Below are 17983 nucleotides of genomic sequence, written 5' to 3'. Positions count from 1 at the left end.
TTAAGGACCCATGTACAAACAAGATAATGCATCTTCATTCTAGGGGGATATACACACAAGAAACTAGGCGATTTCCATACAGCAGAGTTTCTTAACCTCAGCACTACTGACATTTCAGGCTAGATAATTCTTTGTTGTAGGGGGCTGTCCTGCGCATTGTAGGATGTTTATTAGCATCTCAGTAGCACCTCACCTCCCAGTTATAAAAACCCAAACTGTCTCTAGATGTTACCCAATGTCTCTTAGGGGTCAAAATCGTCTCTTGTTAAGAACCACTGCCATGGAATATGATAAGCTGGGATAAGGTAGGAGCACACAGTAAGAGTGAAGGGTTGGTCAGGAAAGCCTCCCAAGAGGTAGATACAGGGAAGCTGAGAACCAAAAAATGAGCAGAGAATTGACCAGGAGAATAGGGTAAGTGGATGAGAAAGAGTGTGCCGGGAAGGGGAACAGTATTCACAAAGGCTGGAGCTGAAAGGGAGCATGTCTTTGAAGAACTGAAAGATGATCAGGATTGATGGAAAACAGAATGCAGATGAGTGAGGAGGACAGGAATCTGAGAAAGGGAATACTGGGAGATGAGGCTTGAGAGGCAAGTAGGATCATGTCATGAGGGCTACTGGGGGAAGCTGGGATTTATGAGTCAAGGATGATGTGTGAATATCTGGGTCAACCATGGTGTCGCTCATTGGCTGGGGGGAGCAGCAGGTCTGGAGGGAAGATAATGGATGCAATGTTGGCCCTGTGAGTTGGGGGATCCCAAAGGGCAGCTATATGGACATGCCCAGGAGGTAGCTGGATATTGAACCTGCTGCTCAGGAGAGTGGTGTGGGCTGGAGATAGGCACTCATCTTAATTTATCTGGGAAAATGGGTCTTCACCTTGGTGCTCTGAGCTTTCCAGTGATACTATCCCAAAGGCCCCCAGTGGAGAAGACCCTTGTCTGGGTCTCAGGCTAGTGTCTCTGCTGAACTGTTTTCCCCAGGTATACCTGTGTTGTTGTCATGGTAGACATTTCTAAAAATGTCTTAACTTCAAGCTAAGAATTTAAGGTTAGTTTTTTTAAAAAGTATGGGAAGAAGGTCACAATTAGCAACTCAATTAATTGTGCTCATTAAACTCATTAAAGCATCAGTAGGAAAAGTATCAACTAACAAAGCAGATGATTTCCCCTTAAACATTTGCTCTATTTACATAATCTTTAAATTTGGTCTTTAGTAATATGATTTAGCTTTAGACCTTTTAATTATGCCAGCTTATTATTATTTTTCTCAAGGGTAAAGGATTACAAAAAGTGATGGTCTGAACCTGGATGGTAGGTCAAACCCAAACCTTGGTTTTGGGATTATGGGAATAAGCTCCTTACCACTACCTGGTGGCAGCAGATTTTTCTGAGGTTTGCATGCATGTCCCCAGCTCACACACACCTGATAATTGTCAGTGGCATCCCCCAGAAGCCCACCAAAGGTGATTGCGTTGGTAATGCAGCCGAGGTAGATGAATAGGATGGCAGAGATGGACTGAATATGGAAGCCATCGTAGAAGTCACTTGGGAACCAGGGCAGCTTCCTCTTGACATCCAGACACAGGCCACCGAAGAACCTGCTCAAGACAGGCCCAGATACTGCTTTCTCACCACAAACACCAGTGCAGGGGCAGGGCTATTTACAGGAGCCTGCAGAGTCTGCAGTGAGGAGGGGAACTTGACTAGGGGTGGATGCGGAAAGGGATCTTTCCACCAGAACATTTAAGACCAGGGAAGAATTCTGTCTTTAGACTGAGTTTGTGGTTGGCACCATCTCCACTGGGAAGGGTGGTCACGGACAGTCTGGGTGGGAGAGGGAAGGCCTTATGGGAATATGTCTTGGGGTAGACCTAACATTCCACAGGGAATGGAAATCCTGGGGTCCATAGATGGCTATCCTCCTCAAGCCCCTGATCATCCGCAGGGTGCCTGTGCTTGGTAAACATAGGTGTGTCCAACTTTAGGAGATGGAGAGATCCTGGTTTATAACAGGTTCATCAAGGGCAGATTCTGAACCTTATAACTGGTTTCTTTGCTTTGTGGAACAAACGAGCGGGGAATTTTAGGTTTAGGGAGAGTGTTTACTGGGGATGCTAGTCTCCATAGCTCCTAACACAGTGCTCAGCATAGAGCAGGTTTTCTCAGCCTTGGTACTGTTGACATTTTGGACTGGAGAATTCTCTGTTGGGGGGAGGGCAGTCCTGTGCATTGGAGGATGTTGAGCAGCATTCCTGGTCTCTATCTGCTAGACACCAGTGGCATCTCCCCTCCAGCTGGGACAAACAAAAATGTCTCTGAACATTGCCAGATGTCCCCTGGGTGAGGATGGGAGTGGGGAGTAGGTAAAGTTGGGAACCACTGGCGGGCAGAGAGCCAAGGGCATAAAAAACATGACTCGTTCTCAAAGTTATGATTTGCACATAGCTTTGCAGGGCTGTGTCCTTTCCTAAATTCAGATCTACCCAAGTTATTCTAAGAGCTGGCAAAGAAACGCAAGCCAGGAAAATTTTCTATTGTTTTCTTTTAAAACAAGTTTTTTGACTAGGTAACATAAGGTTTAAAAAATTCAAAAGGTACTCTTATGGATTGAATTGTGTCCCCCAAAAAGATATATCAAAATTCTAACCTGTAAATGTGACCTTATTTTGTACATGTAATCAAGTTAAGATGAATTCATTAGTGTGGGCCCTAATCCAATATGACTGGTGTCCTCATAAGAAGAGGAAAATGCTATATGAAGACAGAAACACAGGGAGAACACCATCTGAGGACACGGACAGAGATGGGAATGGTGCAGCTGCAAGCCAAGGAACCCCAAGGACTGCTGGCCACCACCAGAAGCTACAGAGAGGCAAGGAAGGATTCCCCCCAGAATCTCAGAGGGAGGATGGCCCTGCTGACACCTCGATTTGGAAATTCTAGACTCTAGAACTGTGAGAGAATAAATTTCTATTGTTTAAACCACCCAGTCTGTGATACTTTGTTTCCGCAGCCCTAGGAAACTAATACCGGTAACAAAGGGTGTCCTGAGAAAAGTTTGGGTTCCTCCACTAGCTTCCCCTTTCCTGCCAGATCCAGGAGGGGCTTTGAGGGCTGGGGAGGAAGAGCGTGCATTGGCCAGATCCCAAGGCCCGGAGTGGGTGCTGCTGACAGAGGTGGAGAAGGTTCCTAAATGGTGAGTGAGGAGAAGAGAAATCTAAGACAACTGGTGTCGCTGTCAGGCCTGGAGTGGGCACCTTCCTGTCCAGATGAGCTCTTCCCCGATCTCGTGCACGGTTGGCATCTCCCCATCATCCCCGCTGCTCCCTCCGCCGGCCCCGCTGCCGCTGCCGCCGCCGCCGCCGCCGCCGCCGCCTGCAGCGCCGCCGCCGCCTCCAGCCCCGCCGCCGCCTCCCGTCACAGAGCCGTTCATCTGGCCTAGCTCAGTCAGGGAGAACACGGATTTCCTGGAAGGAGAAGGGCGACAGGGGACAGTGGGGCTCCCAATCCTAGGAAGAGATCAGCACCTCCAGGGCTGTCCTCACAACTCCTTTACCTTTCCAACTAAAATCATCAAATATCTTAAAATACAGAGGAAAATGCAGAGAATGATCTAGCAACGCCCACACACAGGTCACCCAGGTTTTACAGATGGTCACATTCAGCATATTTGCTTCTGATTCTTTTTTTCAGAGAAATAAAGTGAAACTGAAAAAAAAAAGAGTATAAACCCATGTACGCTGACATCTTTCTTTCAAATCCAAAAAACGAAACGGACAGACTGAAAGCTCCCTCTGACCCGGCTCCCCACTTGCCACCCCTTCATTCATACACACCTCTTGTCAGCAGAAGTCACCTTCTTGGGTGGCTCAATTCGAATATTTGGGTCCCACTCTCCAGGGGGAAGCACGATGACCTCGTCTAGAAACTCATCAATCCCCGCGATCAGATCCTCCCGATTCCTGGCCTTGTAGGCCACGTCGCTGAAGAGCTGGCAGGGAAAGAGGCAGAGGAAGAGAAAGGGCCGCTCTCTTGCTGCGGTCCCCATCTCATCCACCTCCCGGGGGCACACCACATATACTTTCAAAGAAAGTCACTTTGAACCATTACTCCAGCTGCCAATTTGCTCTCAGTTTCTGAGATGAGAACAACGGGGCAGCTGAAACATAGCACAGCGGGGACAGTGGGACATGGGGCAAGGCGGCTCTTCCTGGACCTGAAGGCCAGGTCTCTGTATTCCAGTTGTCCGACCTGGGTTGAGTTACTTACTTAACCTTTCTGCTCTCAGTTTCCCACAGAGCGAGCTCATTAGAAAACCTGTGCAGAGCCCAGTCGGAGAAGCTCAGGTATTTCAAATCTGTTTTAACATCCCAGCCCTTCATCTTTGGAGGGTCAGGCTGCATCATTCCACACTGTCTCCAGAGGGTTCTTTCTGACTTTACAGATCTGATTGGGCTGTGCTCGTGTTTAAACTCCTCTAGGCTCCCTGTCACATAGTGTCAACTCTCAGCTCTGCCTACAGGCTCCGTGTAGTATATGGCTCCTCTCTCTGGTGTCACCTCCTGCTCTAGAAGCTCTTACACTGAGCCTATATCAAACCACTTCCATCCAGCTCCTCCCTCTCCAAACCGTGGCCCTTTGCCTGGAATGCCTGCCTCCTAGGCTGGTGCTCATCCTTAGCTTTAAAGCCCCCTCGTGTGTGAAGGGCCCATTGACAGCCTGGGCGGCTAGCACGTGGTTCACTCTAGGGTTGTAGGTCTATCTCTCCCACTTGATTGGTGCTCCTAAAGGGCAGAGACTATTCCCTCATTCTCATAATCCTCACACCCTGCACAGGGTCAGGCATACAGTAGGTGCTCAAACGTGACTGTTGGATAAGTGAATGAATGAAGGCACATTGTTTGACGCAGGAGCCATGACATTCAGGGGTACACGCTTCTCGTGGCACTTACGTCGTCTACCATGAGGGTTGCAATGGCACGGCCAATTTCGTTGTAGGATTTTGCTCTCCCAGAAGGTCCCAGCAGTATGAACAGAAATCTGCAAAGAAGATGGAGGAGGAGGGGGAAAGTGAGAAGGAAAAGTAAAAGCAGGTGGAGAGAAGGATTTTCTGGCCCTAAATAGTACCCATTCTTAATTTTTTAACTGGGCAGAAACGTGTCCCTTCCCTCCTCTGAATCCCGTATTTGCTTTGGAGAGACATTCCTCTTCACTCCCACCTGAGCATCTTTGCCATGCCCTGGCATCCCAGAGCTCACCCAGCAGCGCCTCTCCCAGCTGCTGGCTACTTCTTGTTTATGATTATTTTAAATAAATTCTCTCAAATTCTTCCTGAGTCAGATTGCCCTCCCCATACAGTTCCCTACTTTTCCTTCTTTGATTTAGGGGTGTCTCCAACAGCACTACTAGCTGACTGCATGGACAGCTGGCCACCCGAGGGTGGGTATGGTGGGCAGATTTCAATGGCTCTCACCTGGTGGGGACAGGCACCTCTGTCACTCCTCCCAGCATGGCTGACTGGATGAGACGCACGAAGGCAATGAATGGCTGGTCCAGGAAGTCCACCTCGCCCACGAGCACATTGGAGGCTTCTGAGTCCTTGGGGATCTTCTTCATGAATTTGTTTTTCCGCTGGTCAGTGAGGGGGACACGAGATACCCATGGATACTCACGTGCAGCGGTTTCGGCTCTCACTCAGCCTGTTCAGACTACTGTGGAGACCTGACCTTACAAAATTCTCCCAGCGTTTCTCAAGAGACTGAAGGAAATAAGCCAACACTCTCCCACAATCTGCAGATGAGGAGACTCAAAGTTGGTTAACCCCAGGGACCAATTAAGCCTTTCGTAGATGGGAAGGAACAGGCAATGACTTGACCCCCTAAGATGTTCCTTGATGGGCGAAAACCTTGTTCTACTGAAGTGTGAGTTGAGGGGTGAGACTAGAAAGTCAGGGCTTGCTGGACATCAGGTCTCTTCCCCCAGCAGCAGCTCAAGCAGATGGGAGTCTTGGCCCTTACACTCCAGCTGCCCAGCCCTCCCTCTTTGCCTTTACCCTGGATGGCCATGGGAGGAATGAGACCATCCTGATGGCCAGAGTGGACACACTTTGTTTTTTCTTTACCACCAGCTTCCTGGCTCACAGGAACCCCTGGACCTGTGGGTCCAAGCCTGTGGGAGACTTCTGTGCCCCCAAGTCACCCCTAGAGGACCTCCCAGGAAACTCATAGCTTCTGAGCCTTTCCAACTGAGACTATCGAAGCACCCTCTGTCCAGTCCCTCTGGCTGGTGTCTAGTCAGGGCAGGAAGGTCAAATAGGAAGAATGAGTGGGGTCCAATGTGAGAGGTGCTGGAGACAAGCCCTCTGCCCCAAATCAGCCCCACTCTCTGCGGTCATGACTTTCATCCTACGGATAAGATGCCGACTCCTCCCGAGCCCTCTCTTATGATGAAAATGCCCAGGGGTGGTCACATACGCACTTTTCTTAGTCTTTAACATCTTAGGGTACATTAGTTTTTCAGATCGCTTTCCCTCTGGGTAGCAGACAGAGATAGTTTCATAGAGAGAGGTGGGGAGGGAGCGTTTGGGGAGGACGGGGCTGGTGGGAGTCCACAGTGGCCAACAAAGGAAGAAAGGGCCCAGGAGGTGGAGGCAAGTGGTACAGAGAGATTCTGTGGACGCCACAATTTTGCCACCCATTCCCCCTTGATGAGAGTCTCTCTTGTGGGCACAGAAATGTTTGTTTCTCATAAGCTCAGTGAAGATAGTTTCCTTCTGTCCCTGGAGAGGGGTCAGCTATGGGCATGGGCATGGCCAACAGGTCTTGCCCCTTTGGGTCCACAGCCATTTCCTGATTTGACTCGTGGGGGACGTGATACGTACTGGGCTGGGGACCTACCAAGCACTAGAAAAGGCTTGTGAGCAAGGGCTGCACCCTTATAATCTTTTAAATCCCTTAAAAAACATAAAACTCTCCACAACCACCTGGGCAACAGCCCCAAGGACCCTAACGCAGTGAGAATAAGCAACAGCAGGAGTTAATGGGAAGGCCAGAGTCCCCACAACTCAAAAAGTCCCTTTGTCCCAGGAGCAGTTCGCTGGTTCATAAGCAGGTTCTTCAGGATGGAGGTCTGGGTGTGCCAGGGCAGGCACTGTCTCCCTGCCAACTCCATGTCTCTGGGCATCAGGCAGGGAGCAGGTGGGTGGCAGGAGTGCCCTGGAGAACAAGCTTTTGAAAACAGCAATGCTCTGGGGTGGCCCATGCAAGAGGCTCGTAACCATGAGCAGAGAGGAGCTAAAACAGGGCCTTGGTCCTCCCTTGTAGGCTGTGACCCCAGTAAGGAGGCCAGGGTTGTGGCATCCCAGAAATGGGCCATGCTGGTGTTCTGGCCACCCTGGCTTGGTGATGGTCTGGACATGGGCTTGTCTAACCAGGGTCCTGCTGACTCTACTGCCTGAACACAGGGGACTCTGGTCCAGCTCTGCTGAGTCACTGCATGCAGAGATGCTGTTTGAATCCACACTCTGATCACCGGGAACTCACTGGAACTCAGGGCCAGTGTGGAGTGGTGAAGAAAGTTGCACCTAAAGAACACCTGAAGAACTGCCAGGGCTGCTGCAGATACTGAGAAACAGCATCACACAACCAGTTAGGAGAGCTGGACGCTGGTGCCTGGTGTTGGGTTCCAATCCCTAAATCAAAGGCAGCATTGCCGGGGGAAAGTAGAGGAGAGTATTCGTCTTACCACTTAGGTAGTGAAAAATAGGTTGTGAAAAATTTTACTAGGCAGTGCTTTCTTATAACGGCTCCACTGTCTGTGCGCATGACTATAGTAAAGTGGGATTCTTCTCTAAATAATATTCCAGAATACTCGTTCCTAAGTCACTCCCAAATTAAGGGCTCTAGAGTCAGACTGCCTGGATCAAATCATGGGTATGCCACCTTTCAGCTGCATGAACTTAGGCACGTTATTTAACTGCTTTTATATTCTCATCTGTAGAGTGAAGATGATATAGTACCTTCATGATGCACAGAAAATGCACCACACAATGTAGTGCATGCAATGTGTGGACCTCAAATGTTGGTTGATGCCGTTATTATTGTTATTTTATTATTTTGGCCACCAAAGGGCCCTGGAGACACTGACATGAGGGAATACTCTTGTTTTGCCTTCCATCAAACTTGGGACTGCCTTGGAGGCCTGGAGGTCACCCAAGCTTCTGAGGAGTAGGTGTCAAAGTTCAGGTTTCCCTCATCACCTTCCTTCCCACTCCTGGGGGCACAGGAAAGGAGACCTTGGGACCTTCTGCCCCTGAGATGTGAATGTTTGGAATTGAGGGCAGCCTCCTCTGGGCTTCCCTCGGGGGCAGAGTCATGGGGGTCCTGGGCTGTGGGCTTAGAACTTGGACTCAACTTGTCTGCGGGATTCTGATCTCATCAAGGAGGTTTCAGCCAAGCTGGTGGGAGACACGAACTGACTTTATCCGGCACTAGCCAAGGAGAAGATACACTATTGGGCAGTCCACTTGATTCACTATCATTATTGTCCCCACAGGGAGGCCCCACTGCTCTTCTCTACCAGCCCAAGCCCCCACTTCATCCTTAAAAGTGTTTGCGGGTCATGGATGAGGTGAAACTCTGTGTGGCAGTCTTCTCTCTCCAATAAACCCCAAGGTCAGGGATAGCTGGCATCTCATCTGATCACACTTCTCTGTCCCCTACTCCTTCCAGGGCCTGGCACAGAGCCAGCACCCAAGTGATGGACTGGACTGAGTCACCAAGGCAACCCAGAGCCCCACCCGCATCCTTCCCGGGGACTCCCACTTTTTCACGGGAGTAGAGTTTTGCCTGTAGGGGCTCCCTACCCCTGAAACCAAAGACTTCTTCCTGCCCTGGCCCTCCACTGCAGCCAAGTGCAGGGGCTTTACTACCTGGTCTGTATTTGGGGTGAGAGAAATATCATTCATGCTTCTGCTCTGGGCGTGACCTAGGAGAAAAGGAAAAGAAGGTCCATCAGGGGATGACAGGTTCTCGCAGGTCCTTTTCTCTTGGTCTCTACACAGGCTTTTCCCATCTTCACAACCAAAGCAAACTCCCCTCCCCTAATCCTGCAGCCCCTCTCAGCTAGCATTCTCTCTCTTTTCTTCTTTTCAATGGCAGCTTTCTTAAAAGAATTGCTGGGCCCCAGGTTCTACTGCATCCTTCTCACTCCTCAGTGTGCTACGCCCTGGTCCCAGCCCTCCGCCCTGCCTTCTTGGGCAGAGACTAAGATGTTGCTCTGCGCCAGGCCCTGAGGTGGGGAGGCACACAGACACACTATTGGGTAACGAGCCAGGTGTCACTAAGCTTGGGTCTTGCTGGAGAGAAAAGAGCAGTTTCACCTCTGTCCTCCATGACCCATGCGAGTCTTTAAAGACGGCTCGGGATTTGGGCCGGCAGAGGGAAGGAAGGTGGGGTTCCCCATGGCGAGAACAGTGGTGGTAAACTATTCGAATAGCTCCTTCCTCCATTAAGGCAGGAGAAGTTCAGGTCTCATTTCCCACCAGCAGCCACATCCAGTGAGCCCTCTCAGGCTTTCTGTGGTCTGTGGTGTCCCCGCACTTCCAGACTCTGCTTTCCATTGGCTCCCCTCTCTTATTTCCATCCAGGATCCTCTCTTGCTCTCCTGGGCTCTCCTCAGGGCCTTGCTTTGCACTCAAACCCTCCAGAGGCCTCACCCCCATCCTCCTCGGTCAATCCCATCCCCTCCTGTTTCTTCCCCATCCACATTTGTGCTGGGGATGCCCAGGTTGGGTCTCCAGTCCAGATCTGTCCTGAGCTCCAGATTCCTCTGAGCAGCCTGAGCTGGCACCTCAAACTCAACACACCTGAAACGAAACTCGTTGTCTTCCATCAAACGTCTCCCCCCATAGACCCCACACCACCGGTGCTTCCTCCCCTTTGTCCACTGGCAATCAGAGCAGACCAGGAGCCAGCCTCGACGCCTCCCTCTTCCTTATTTCCCACTACCCACCAGTCGCTGGATCCCAGCGGGGTCCTTCTCTCTGTTCTTGCTCTCGCTGCCCGAACATGGCCCCCGTCTCTTGGTCCCAATAGTTCAGCCCCTTCTAGTTTATTTCTCAAATAAAAATCTGATCATGATATGTCCCGGCATAAAACTTCTCAGGAGTCCCCATTACCCTCAGAATACAGGCTGGGGCCTTTTGCAGGATTCATAGGCCCCTTTGGATTGGACCCTCTTTCCCTTAGATCCTGGTGAACTGAATCACACTATTTCCCCGAATATGTGGCACACCCTTCACAGCACCTTCCCTTCACATGCTGTTTGTTTCCTTTGTTCTAAAGAACACCCTCTTCCTCCCCCATGCTCCTGGAAAACTTCTATTTATTCTCCAAGACTCAGGCAAGTGTCTCCTCCTCTTTGAGCCTTCCCAGGTGCCACCTTGGGGTGGGGAGGTGTGCACACAAAGCTGTAACCACTTATTCATGTCTTTTATCCAGGTCCCCACCACGGCAGCGCTGGCACTTCATACACAGTGAGTAACTGAGCAAAAGGCTCGTCCCAAAGCCGTCCACCGCCTCTGATTGCCAGCGTCCCTCTGCGGAATAACCAAGACCAGGGAGACTAAGAGCATCCTGGGGTCACTAAGAACAAACCCCTGCCATGGCGAAGGTCACATCACCGTCACCGCCCTGAAGCATTCCTCTGGCCCGGTCAGGGGCACAGCCCTGGGATGTGCTTGTTCGTATCTTGTCATTCTAGTAAAAGTATTTAAAGGAAAATACTCCTTCACGCTGCTTTTTCTTTTCACTTCCCAAGTTCCCTCTTTCCTTTGCCTCACAGCTCACCTGTCTGTTCAGCCCTGATGAACTGCCTGACAAAGTCCGGTCTGTGACCATGCCCCTCACAGGCTCCACTCACCCAGTCACAGCCCTCGGGGGCTGCAGCTCCACCAGCATCTCATTGTCTGGGGCCCAAGACTGTCATCCAGGGACGGGAACATTCTCTGTCCTGGGGCAAAGGACCTAGCCTGTTTTTAATTGTTTCTAGGATTGTTTCTCACCAAAAACAGGGCTAATGATCAGTTTGGTGAAAATAAAGCCACAGACTAAGTTAAAAATGCCTAGCACACAGGATTGGGTATTGATTATGACAGGACTTGATTAGAGCTGCAGTTTTTGGAGTAATTATTTAGAAAATTACGGTAGTAAGTTAGACTCTGAGGGCAGCCCAGGTTTAGGGTGAAAGTTAGATTTCTTCTGATGCCTGAGAGTTCTAGACAGACCCTGGGCTTTACCTCCTCTGCTATGAAAGTATGAAAATTGACTCCAGAGTGGCCACAGCCAGGACGAAGCTGCCACACAGTGGCAGAGAAAGAAGATACTCACACAGGCGGCCGTAATTTGCGCTTTGCTGCATCCTCAGGTCCTCGGTGGAGTGGTGTAGGCTCGGGCCCGCCGCGGGGCTCCGGCCTGGGCTGCGATCTGGGAGGAGGGACAGAAGAGATTTGACTTCGGCAGACTTGCTGGAGTGGTGCAGCTTCTTACGTTAGCACAATTCACGTTTACAATCATTTCACCTAAATAAAGCTGGGCTGCAAGACATGTCTCTTCCCCTTCTAAGAAGAAAGGATGTTTCGGTTTTGGTTCTTGTTTTTCAGGATTTTTTTAAGCAAGTGAATAGTCTGAACATGATTAGAGAAAATATTTGTACCTTTGAAAGTGAAATAGATATACAATTGATTAAATAGACACCAGGTGTTGTAGATGACCTAGGTTCACCCCTGATTCCACAACCTACTGGCCATGTGATCTTAGGTAAGTAACTTAACCTCTCCGTGCCTCAGCCTCCTCATCTGTAAACTGGGGATGATGAGAACAGTACCTAGTCATGGGGTTACTGTGAGGATGAAGTGAGTTAATGCACGTGGAGCACTCAGACAGTGCCTGGAACACAGGTAAGTGCCGAGTACGTACCCACTGTAGGCTAAACATTTTCCATTTAAAATAATTCATCTAAGGAGATTCCTCAAGTCTCTTTAGTTAGCAGCGTTATCAACTTTGTACTGATTATTGCATTTATCTGACAGGTCCAGCAAGGCTAGTGTCTGGGCATCTCAACTCTGGGATATCAAGAGTGGAGGGTGGCAGGTTTGAGATGCATGCATAGAACAAGCCACCAGCGTATGGCCCGACTCACTGGTGGTGGAGGAGACTGACTTTCCAATGTCAACCAAGGAGCGGTGGATGGGCTTCTTGGTTTGGTGACGGTGTTTCCTCAGTAGGACGTAGCTGACCCTCTCTCGGAGCTCTGGCCGAAGGAGGCCGTCCTCGATTTGCTTTTCAATGACATCATCTAAGTGGGAAACAAACATGCCTTGTCCATGTGGCACCGAATGACCAGGGGTGTGGGGGTCTTCAGTTTCATCTGTTATTAGTGGGATTCAAAGTGACCTAAAGGAGGCAGGGAATGTAGAAAGAGTCCCACCTTTGCCACAAACTGAAAATTTGGACCAGTCATGAACGCTCAACCTCCTTATATGTAAAAGGGTGTGTGCATGTCTGTGGGAGCTTGTGCATGTGGATGCATGTGTGTGTGCATGGGGGTTCACTGTGTGCCCATGTGGGTGCACATGTGCATGCATGTGTGGGTATAGGAGTCTCTGCTCTTTCTATCAATAACATTGTGGAAAATAAATGAAATTGTACACATGAAAGTACCTTAAGAAGCACAAGGTACAATGCTAAGTGGTTTTAGTCCTAACATGAATTCTTTTTAGAAAAGTATTTTGGGCAATGTAGTTCTGGCAAAATTGAATGTGCTAAAACAAAATTCACAAGAAGTTTTAGGGATGATAAGGCAAGCCGCTCCCTCCCTTTGCCACTCTATCAAATGAGAGCTAATTTCCTAAAGATGAATGGTGATCTATTTACCCTGACAAGAAACAGGTTGCCATGGCAATAGGTGTCTCCAACCATGTTAAGAAGCCCTTCTCCCTTTTGTTACATTGCTGGATGGCATTTCAGAGGCTGACCTTTCCCTCTCTACGTGTATCTGAAACTTGGAGCAACTGTGACACTGCCTTAGGGGCCTCAGACCCAAAGCCTGGTCTCTGCAGAATTAGGCAGGCATCAGAGGTGGGTGTGCCATGCAGACCAAGGGTGGGCATGAGATGGGGCAGGTGAAGGGGGACACTGCCCTGCTTGGTGGGGGCCACAGCGGTCCTTGCCTCACCTATGATCTGTGGTAAGGAGCCGCTGTCCAAATCCAGCAGCACCGTCCCCGTCTGCAGGCAGGTCCGGAGCTCAAAGAGGCTGTGCAGGGACAGTGTGGACACATGGGGCTTGCTCCAGCGCTCGCCTCCTTCCTCTACCTTTTCTTCAAACTTTATCCACCTGGAAAAGTAAGGATGGGGCTCAGCATGGCCTTTGCCCTCAGGAGGAGCCCCCAGCTGGGCCTCTTCAGGAGAGGAGTGTTGGCTTACGAGTCATGCTATGCACATTGTTGGGGCATTGGTCCTAGACTCACAGGCAGAGGATCTCCCGGGGACATCCCCACTCGGTCCCCCACTCCTCCTGATGCGGTAATGCTCAGGACGAAGTGGCATCAGAGAATGACCATAAATGGGCATGAAAGATACTTTTAGGGTGGTGGAAATGTTCTAAAATTGGATTTGGTGATGGTCACACAACTCTGTACATTTACTATAAATCATTTAATTAATACACTTAAAACAAGGGAACTTTATGGTATCCATTAATAATAGAGCTGTTAAAAAAATCATCCACTGGACCCTAGTTACCCGTCTACTGGTCACACATGTGTTCAGTGTCTGCCTTATGGGGTGTTTGCTGGGAGCAGGAAAGTATTTCCCCACGGTTCTAGTGTAGGGCCTGAGGTTTCCATGAGTCCCACTAGGATTTTGGCTCTGAAAGTTCAAGTTAAAATCCAAACGTCATTTGAGGAAGGAAAGAAATTAAACCAAGGGTATGTAGGAGTTTGTCCTTTCTAGAAGCCTTGGAATCATAGGCTAGGGTGGAGGGGACCAAGTGGGAAGGCCTTGGGCAGGCTGGCAGAGGTAACACTGGCCTGTACCTCCCCCGCAGAGGGCAGCACCACACAGCCTGGAGAGCCACTGGGAAGCAAAATCTGGCTGGAAACCTGTTGGCTCAGCTTTATTAGATGTCGACCTCAAGTTAGTGAGTAGCGTCAAGCTATGCCAATCAATATCCCAGGGGAGTATTTTTGGACTGTGACTAATTCTAAAGTTCCCCTGAAAAAGTAAATGTCTGAGAGTGGTTCCGGAAAGTCTAAAAAAGAAGAATGGGGATGGGACATGCTTTTAGCAGATACAAAAACTTACTGAAAACCTTGAGTAATTAAAGCATTGTAATTCCAGTCCAGATATAGACAAAGGGATCAATAAAACAACAGTCTGGAAACAGACCTGAGCCCCCATGGGAATCTGGGTTTTGACGGAGGAGCCGTTTAAAAGATGACCAACCTAAATATAAAAAAGTCCCTACTTCTTACCAAGCACTACTAAATTCTACGTGGATTAAAGCCTAGACATAAAAATAAATCTATAATGGAATATCGTTGAGCCTTAAAATAAAGGAAATTTTGACACATGCTACAGCATGAATAAAACTTGAAGACATTATGCTAAGTGAAATAAGCCAGTCACAAAAGGACAAATACTGTAAGATTCCACTTCTATGAGGGACCTAGAGTAGTCAAATTCATAGAGACAGAAAGTAAAATGGTGGTTACCAGGGGCTGAGGGGAGAGAGGCAGGGGAATTACTGTTTAAGAGGTATAGAGTTTCAGTTTTGCCAGATGAAGGAGTTCAGGAGATGGATGGTAGTGATGGTTACACAGCAATGTGAATGTACTTAATGCTATTGAACTGTACACTTAAAGATGGTTAAAATGGTAAAGTTTACGTTATATATATTTTACCACAATTAAAATAAATAAATAACAATGTTAAAATCTATAAACAAAAATATAAATATACTAGAAGAGAATATAGGAGAATATTCTTGTTGTGGTTGTGGAGAAAGACTTCCTAAGCAAGATGTAAAACCATAAAGGGAAAATAAATGGGCACATTTTGTTACATAAAAATAAACTAAAACCTCTGTGTCACACAATAAGACATAAATGAAATTCACATAAATGCAACATACTCAGAAAATATTTGCAACAAACAGGGCATCAAAGGATTTTTTTTTTTTTTTTTGGCTGCACCAGACGGCATGTGGGATCTTAGTTTCCCGACCAGGGATCAAACCTGCACCCCCTGCTTCCAACTGAAAAATGAACAATTCTGAAAAGAAATAATGGCCAATAAATGTATGAAAAGATGTTCAACTTTACTAGTAATCAAGAACATTTAAATTGTTGCAAATGAAACAACATCCTTAACTTCTCATATTGGCAAAAATTTAAAAGATTGACAACTTCCTGTGTTGGTGGAAACATGGGGGGTGGGCACTCATAAACTGTATGTATGAATATAGTATGTGTGTGTGTGTGTGTGTGTATATATATATATATATTTTATATATATATATATATATATATATATATTTATATATATGGGGTAGCCACATAACTTTCTTGGGGTGGGGAACTGGGGAGTCTCTTTTGTCTTTTGACTGAGCAGTTCCATTTCTAGGAAATTATCACAGGAATATCATTGCACATCTACACACACTAATATGTATACCAGGAGACGCTTACTGCAGCTTTGTCCAGTAGGGTGAATAACTGGAAACCACCAGTTTTCAGTAAAGACATGGTCACATCAATTCCATACATCCATGCTGAAGAATAACCCTCAGAGATAAAAAGCACGAGGGTGAACTATGCGTACTGACAGGATGGACAATACCATCCCATTCTATAAAAAAAAGAAAAACACACACGTGTGTGTGAGTGTGTGTTTACACATGTGTCTGAACATGCCCAGCTGCAGTTTTGAAAGGATGCCTGTCAGGTGGGTAAATGGTTACTTCTGAAGGGAAGTGTGGGGTTGTTGGTGGGGGGGAGGATTTAAGAGACTTTCAATCTATTGGGGTTAATTGGTGTAGTAAGAGCGCAACCTGTGGAGCAAGACAACCAAGTTTTATTTTTTATTTATCTTTGGCTGCGTTGGGTCTTCGTTGCTGCGTGCGGGCTTTCTCTAGTTGCGGTGAGCGGGGGCTACTCTTCATTGCAGTGCGCAGGCTTCTCATTGCAGTGGCTTCTCTCGTTGCAGGGCACGGGCTCTAGGCACGTGGGCTTCAGTAACTGTGGCACGTGGGCTCAGTAGTTGTGGCTCGTGGGCTCTAGAGCGCAGGCTCAGTGGTTGTGGCGCACGGGCCCAGTTGCTCCGCGGCATGTGGGATCTTCCCGGACCAGGGCTCGAACACGTGTCCCCTGCATTGGCAGGCAGATTCCTAACCACTGCGCCTCCAGGGAGGTCCCGACAACCAAGTTTTGAATTCCAGCTTCACATTTACTAGCTATGGACTTTGGGCAAGTTACTCAATCTCTCACCACCTTTGTTTTCTTCAGGAATATTAACAGTTTACAGCAATTAGAGAAGTGCCTGGCACATAATGCACACTCTGTTAGTGTTAGCTATTAATGTGAAAATAAATAACGTTGCTTTTGTAAGTTTAGAAACAATAAGGAAGTAAGAAAGTAAAGGCATTCAAAGCTCTCCCAACCAGAAGACACCATGGTTGATATTCTGATGACCTTCATATTAGATCTCTGTGTGCATGAACACACATGTGCATGCATGCACACACACACTTTTACATTAATGACACCATAAGGGTGTGGTATCTAATGGATATCCTTTCATGTCTATAAATGTCTATAAATATTCTTATCATTTAAAAGGCTCTGTAGCATTCCATTGTATGAGTAGACCATAATTTATGTGAATAATCCTCATTTGGTCGACATTTAGATTATTTCTAATTATTCTTTATTATAAACAAGGCTGGTTTGAATTTCCTTTCCTGTTCAATAATTTCCTCACGATAAACTCTCAGGAGTGGAACTGCTGTGTCTGCACATTTTTACGTGTATGACATACATTGTCAAACTGTTCTCCAGAAAGCTGTGCCAATTCATACTTCCACCGATGTACAGGAGACCTCACAGTTCTCTGAAGTCTCTCAAATTCTAGTATTGTCATTCCTTTTCACTTTTGTGCATTTGGTAATTGAAAAATTATATCATATTTGCATTCTTTTGACTACATGTGAGGTTGAACATCTTTTCCTTTGTAAGATTTCTTCTTTACACAATTGTGTGAGCACTTTGCAATATCAGTGTTTAATATCCTGATTCAATACATTTATTTGAGACCAGTTTACTTGGAGCCTGGTGGGGTCTTGGGGGCTTGGATGGACACAGGATGGGGAGGTTTTTTTTCTAAATATATACATGTTTATTGACAAGTGTTATTATGGACCTGTTATTACAGGTAAATGATTCCTTTTTTAAAAAATATTTATGTATGTATGTATTTGGCTGTGCCAGGTCTTAGTTGCGGCATGCGGGATCTTTAGTTGAGGCATGAGGGATCTTTAGTTGCGGCATGCGGGATCTTTTTTAGTTGCAGCATGCGGGCTCTTAGTTGTGGCATGTGGGATCTAGTTCCCTGACCAGGGATCGAACCCAGACCCCCTGCATTGGGAGCACAGACTCTTAACCACTGGACCACGAGGGAAGTCCTTAAATGATTCTTTTTTAATTGAAGTATAGTTGATTTACAAAGTTGTGTTAGTTTCTGGTGTGCAGCAAAGTGATTCAATTATATATATAAACTTTTTCATATTCTTTTCCATTATGGTTTATTACGGGATATTGAATATAGTTCCCTGTGTTATACAATAGGCCCCTGTTGTTTATCCATTCTATATATGAGTTTGCATCTGCTAGTCCCAAACTCCGAAGGATGGGGAGGTTTGATTA

At 47.5% G+C, this 17983-nt stretch overlaps 2 protein-coding genes across 13 annotated transcripts in view; one reads left to right on the top strand and one right to left on the bottom strand.

The window, feature by feature from the left end:
• Positions 1–10711, top strand: part of MTHFD2 (methylenetetrahydrofolate dehydrogenase (NADP+ dependent) 2, methenyltetrahydrofolate cyclohydrolase) — a 67319-nt gene extending 56608 nt beyond the window's left edge. For 2 of the 5 annotated variants that reach the window (XM_082356581.1, XM_082356580.1), the window contains one exon: positions 2688–2989. In XM_082356581.1, coding sequence (XP_082212707.1) covers positions 2688–2947 — 260 coding nt within the window. In that variant the 3' untranslated portion in view covers positions 2948–2989. Of the gene's footprint in view, positions 1–2687; positions 2990–4292; positions 4596–10503 lie in introns of those variants that run through there. The other 3 variants (XM_082356584.1, XM_082356585.1, XM_082356582.1) reach the window with 3 other exon arrangements.
• SLC4A5 (solute carrier family 4 member 5) overlaps positions 1–17983 on the bottom strand; it is a 145857-nt gene that overhangs the window by 34388 nt on the left and 93486 nt on the right. For 6 of the 8 annotated variants that reach the window (XR_014234722.1, XM_082356562.1, XM_082356558.1 and 3 more), the window contains 10 exons: positions 13238–13398; positions 12203–12358; positions 11583–11621; positions 11392–11487; positions 8934–8989; positions 5478–5635; positions 4957–5044; positions 3841–3995; positions 3262–3471; positions 1428–1602 (listed from right to left, as the gene is read on the bottom strand). Coding sequence is in view for 7 of the 8 variants with exons in the window: in XM_082356562.1 (XP_082212688.1) it covers positions 1428–1602; positions 3262–3471; positions 3841–3995; positions 4957–5044; positions 5478–5635; positions 8934–8989; positions 11392–11487; positions 11583–11621; positions 12203–12358; positions 13238–13398 (1294 nt within the window). In the remaining variant the exon portion in view is untranslated. The remainder of the gene's footprint in view (positions 1–1427; positions 1603–3261; positions 3472–3840; positions 3996–4956; positions 5045–5477; positions 5636–8933; positions 8990–11391; positions 11488–11582; positions 11622–12202; positions 12359–13237; positions 13399–17983) is intronic. The other 2 variants (XM_082356560.1, XM_082356563.1) reach the window with 1 other exon arrangement.

Source organism: Balaenoptera borealis (assembly GCF_965194805.1).
Source record: "Balaenoptera borealis genome assembly, chromosome: 15".
In the NCBI taxonomy this organism is placed as follows: Eukaryota; Metazoa; Chordata; class Mammalia; order Artiodactyla; family Balaenopteridae; genus Balaenoptera; species Balaenoptera borealis.
The sequence above is the reverse complement of the archived record's forward strand: the minus strand, read 5'-3'. Positions and strand labels throughout refer to the sequence as shown.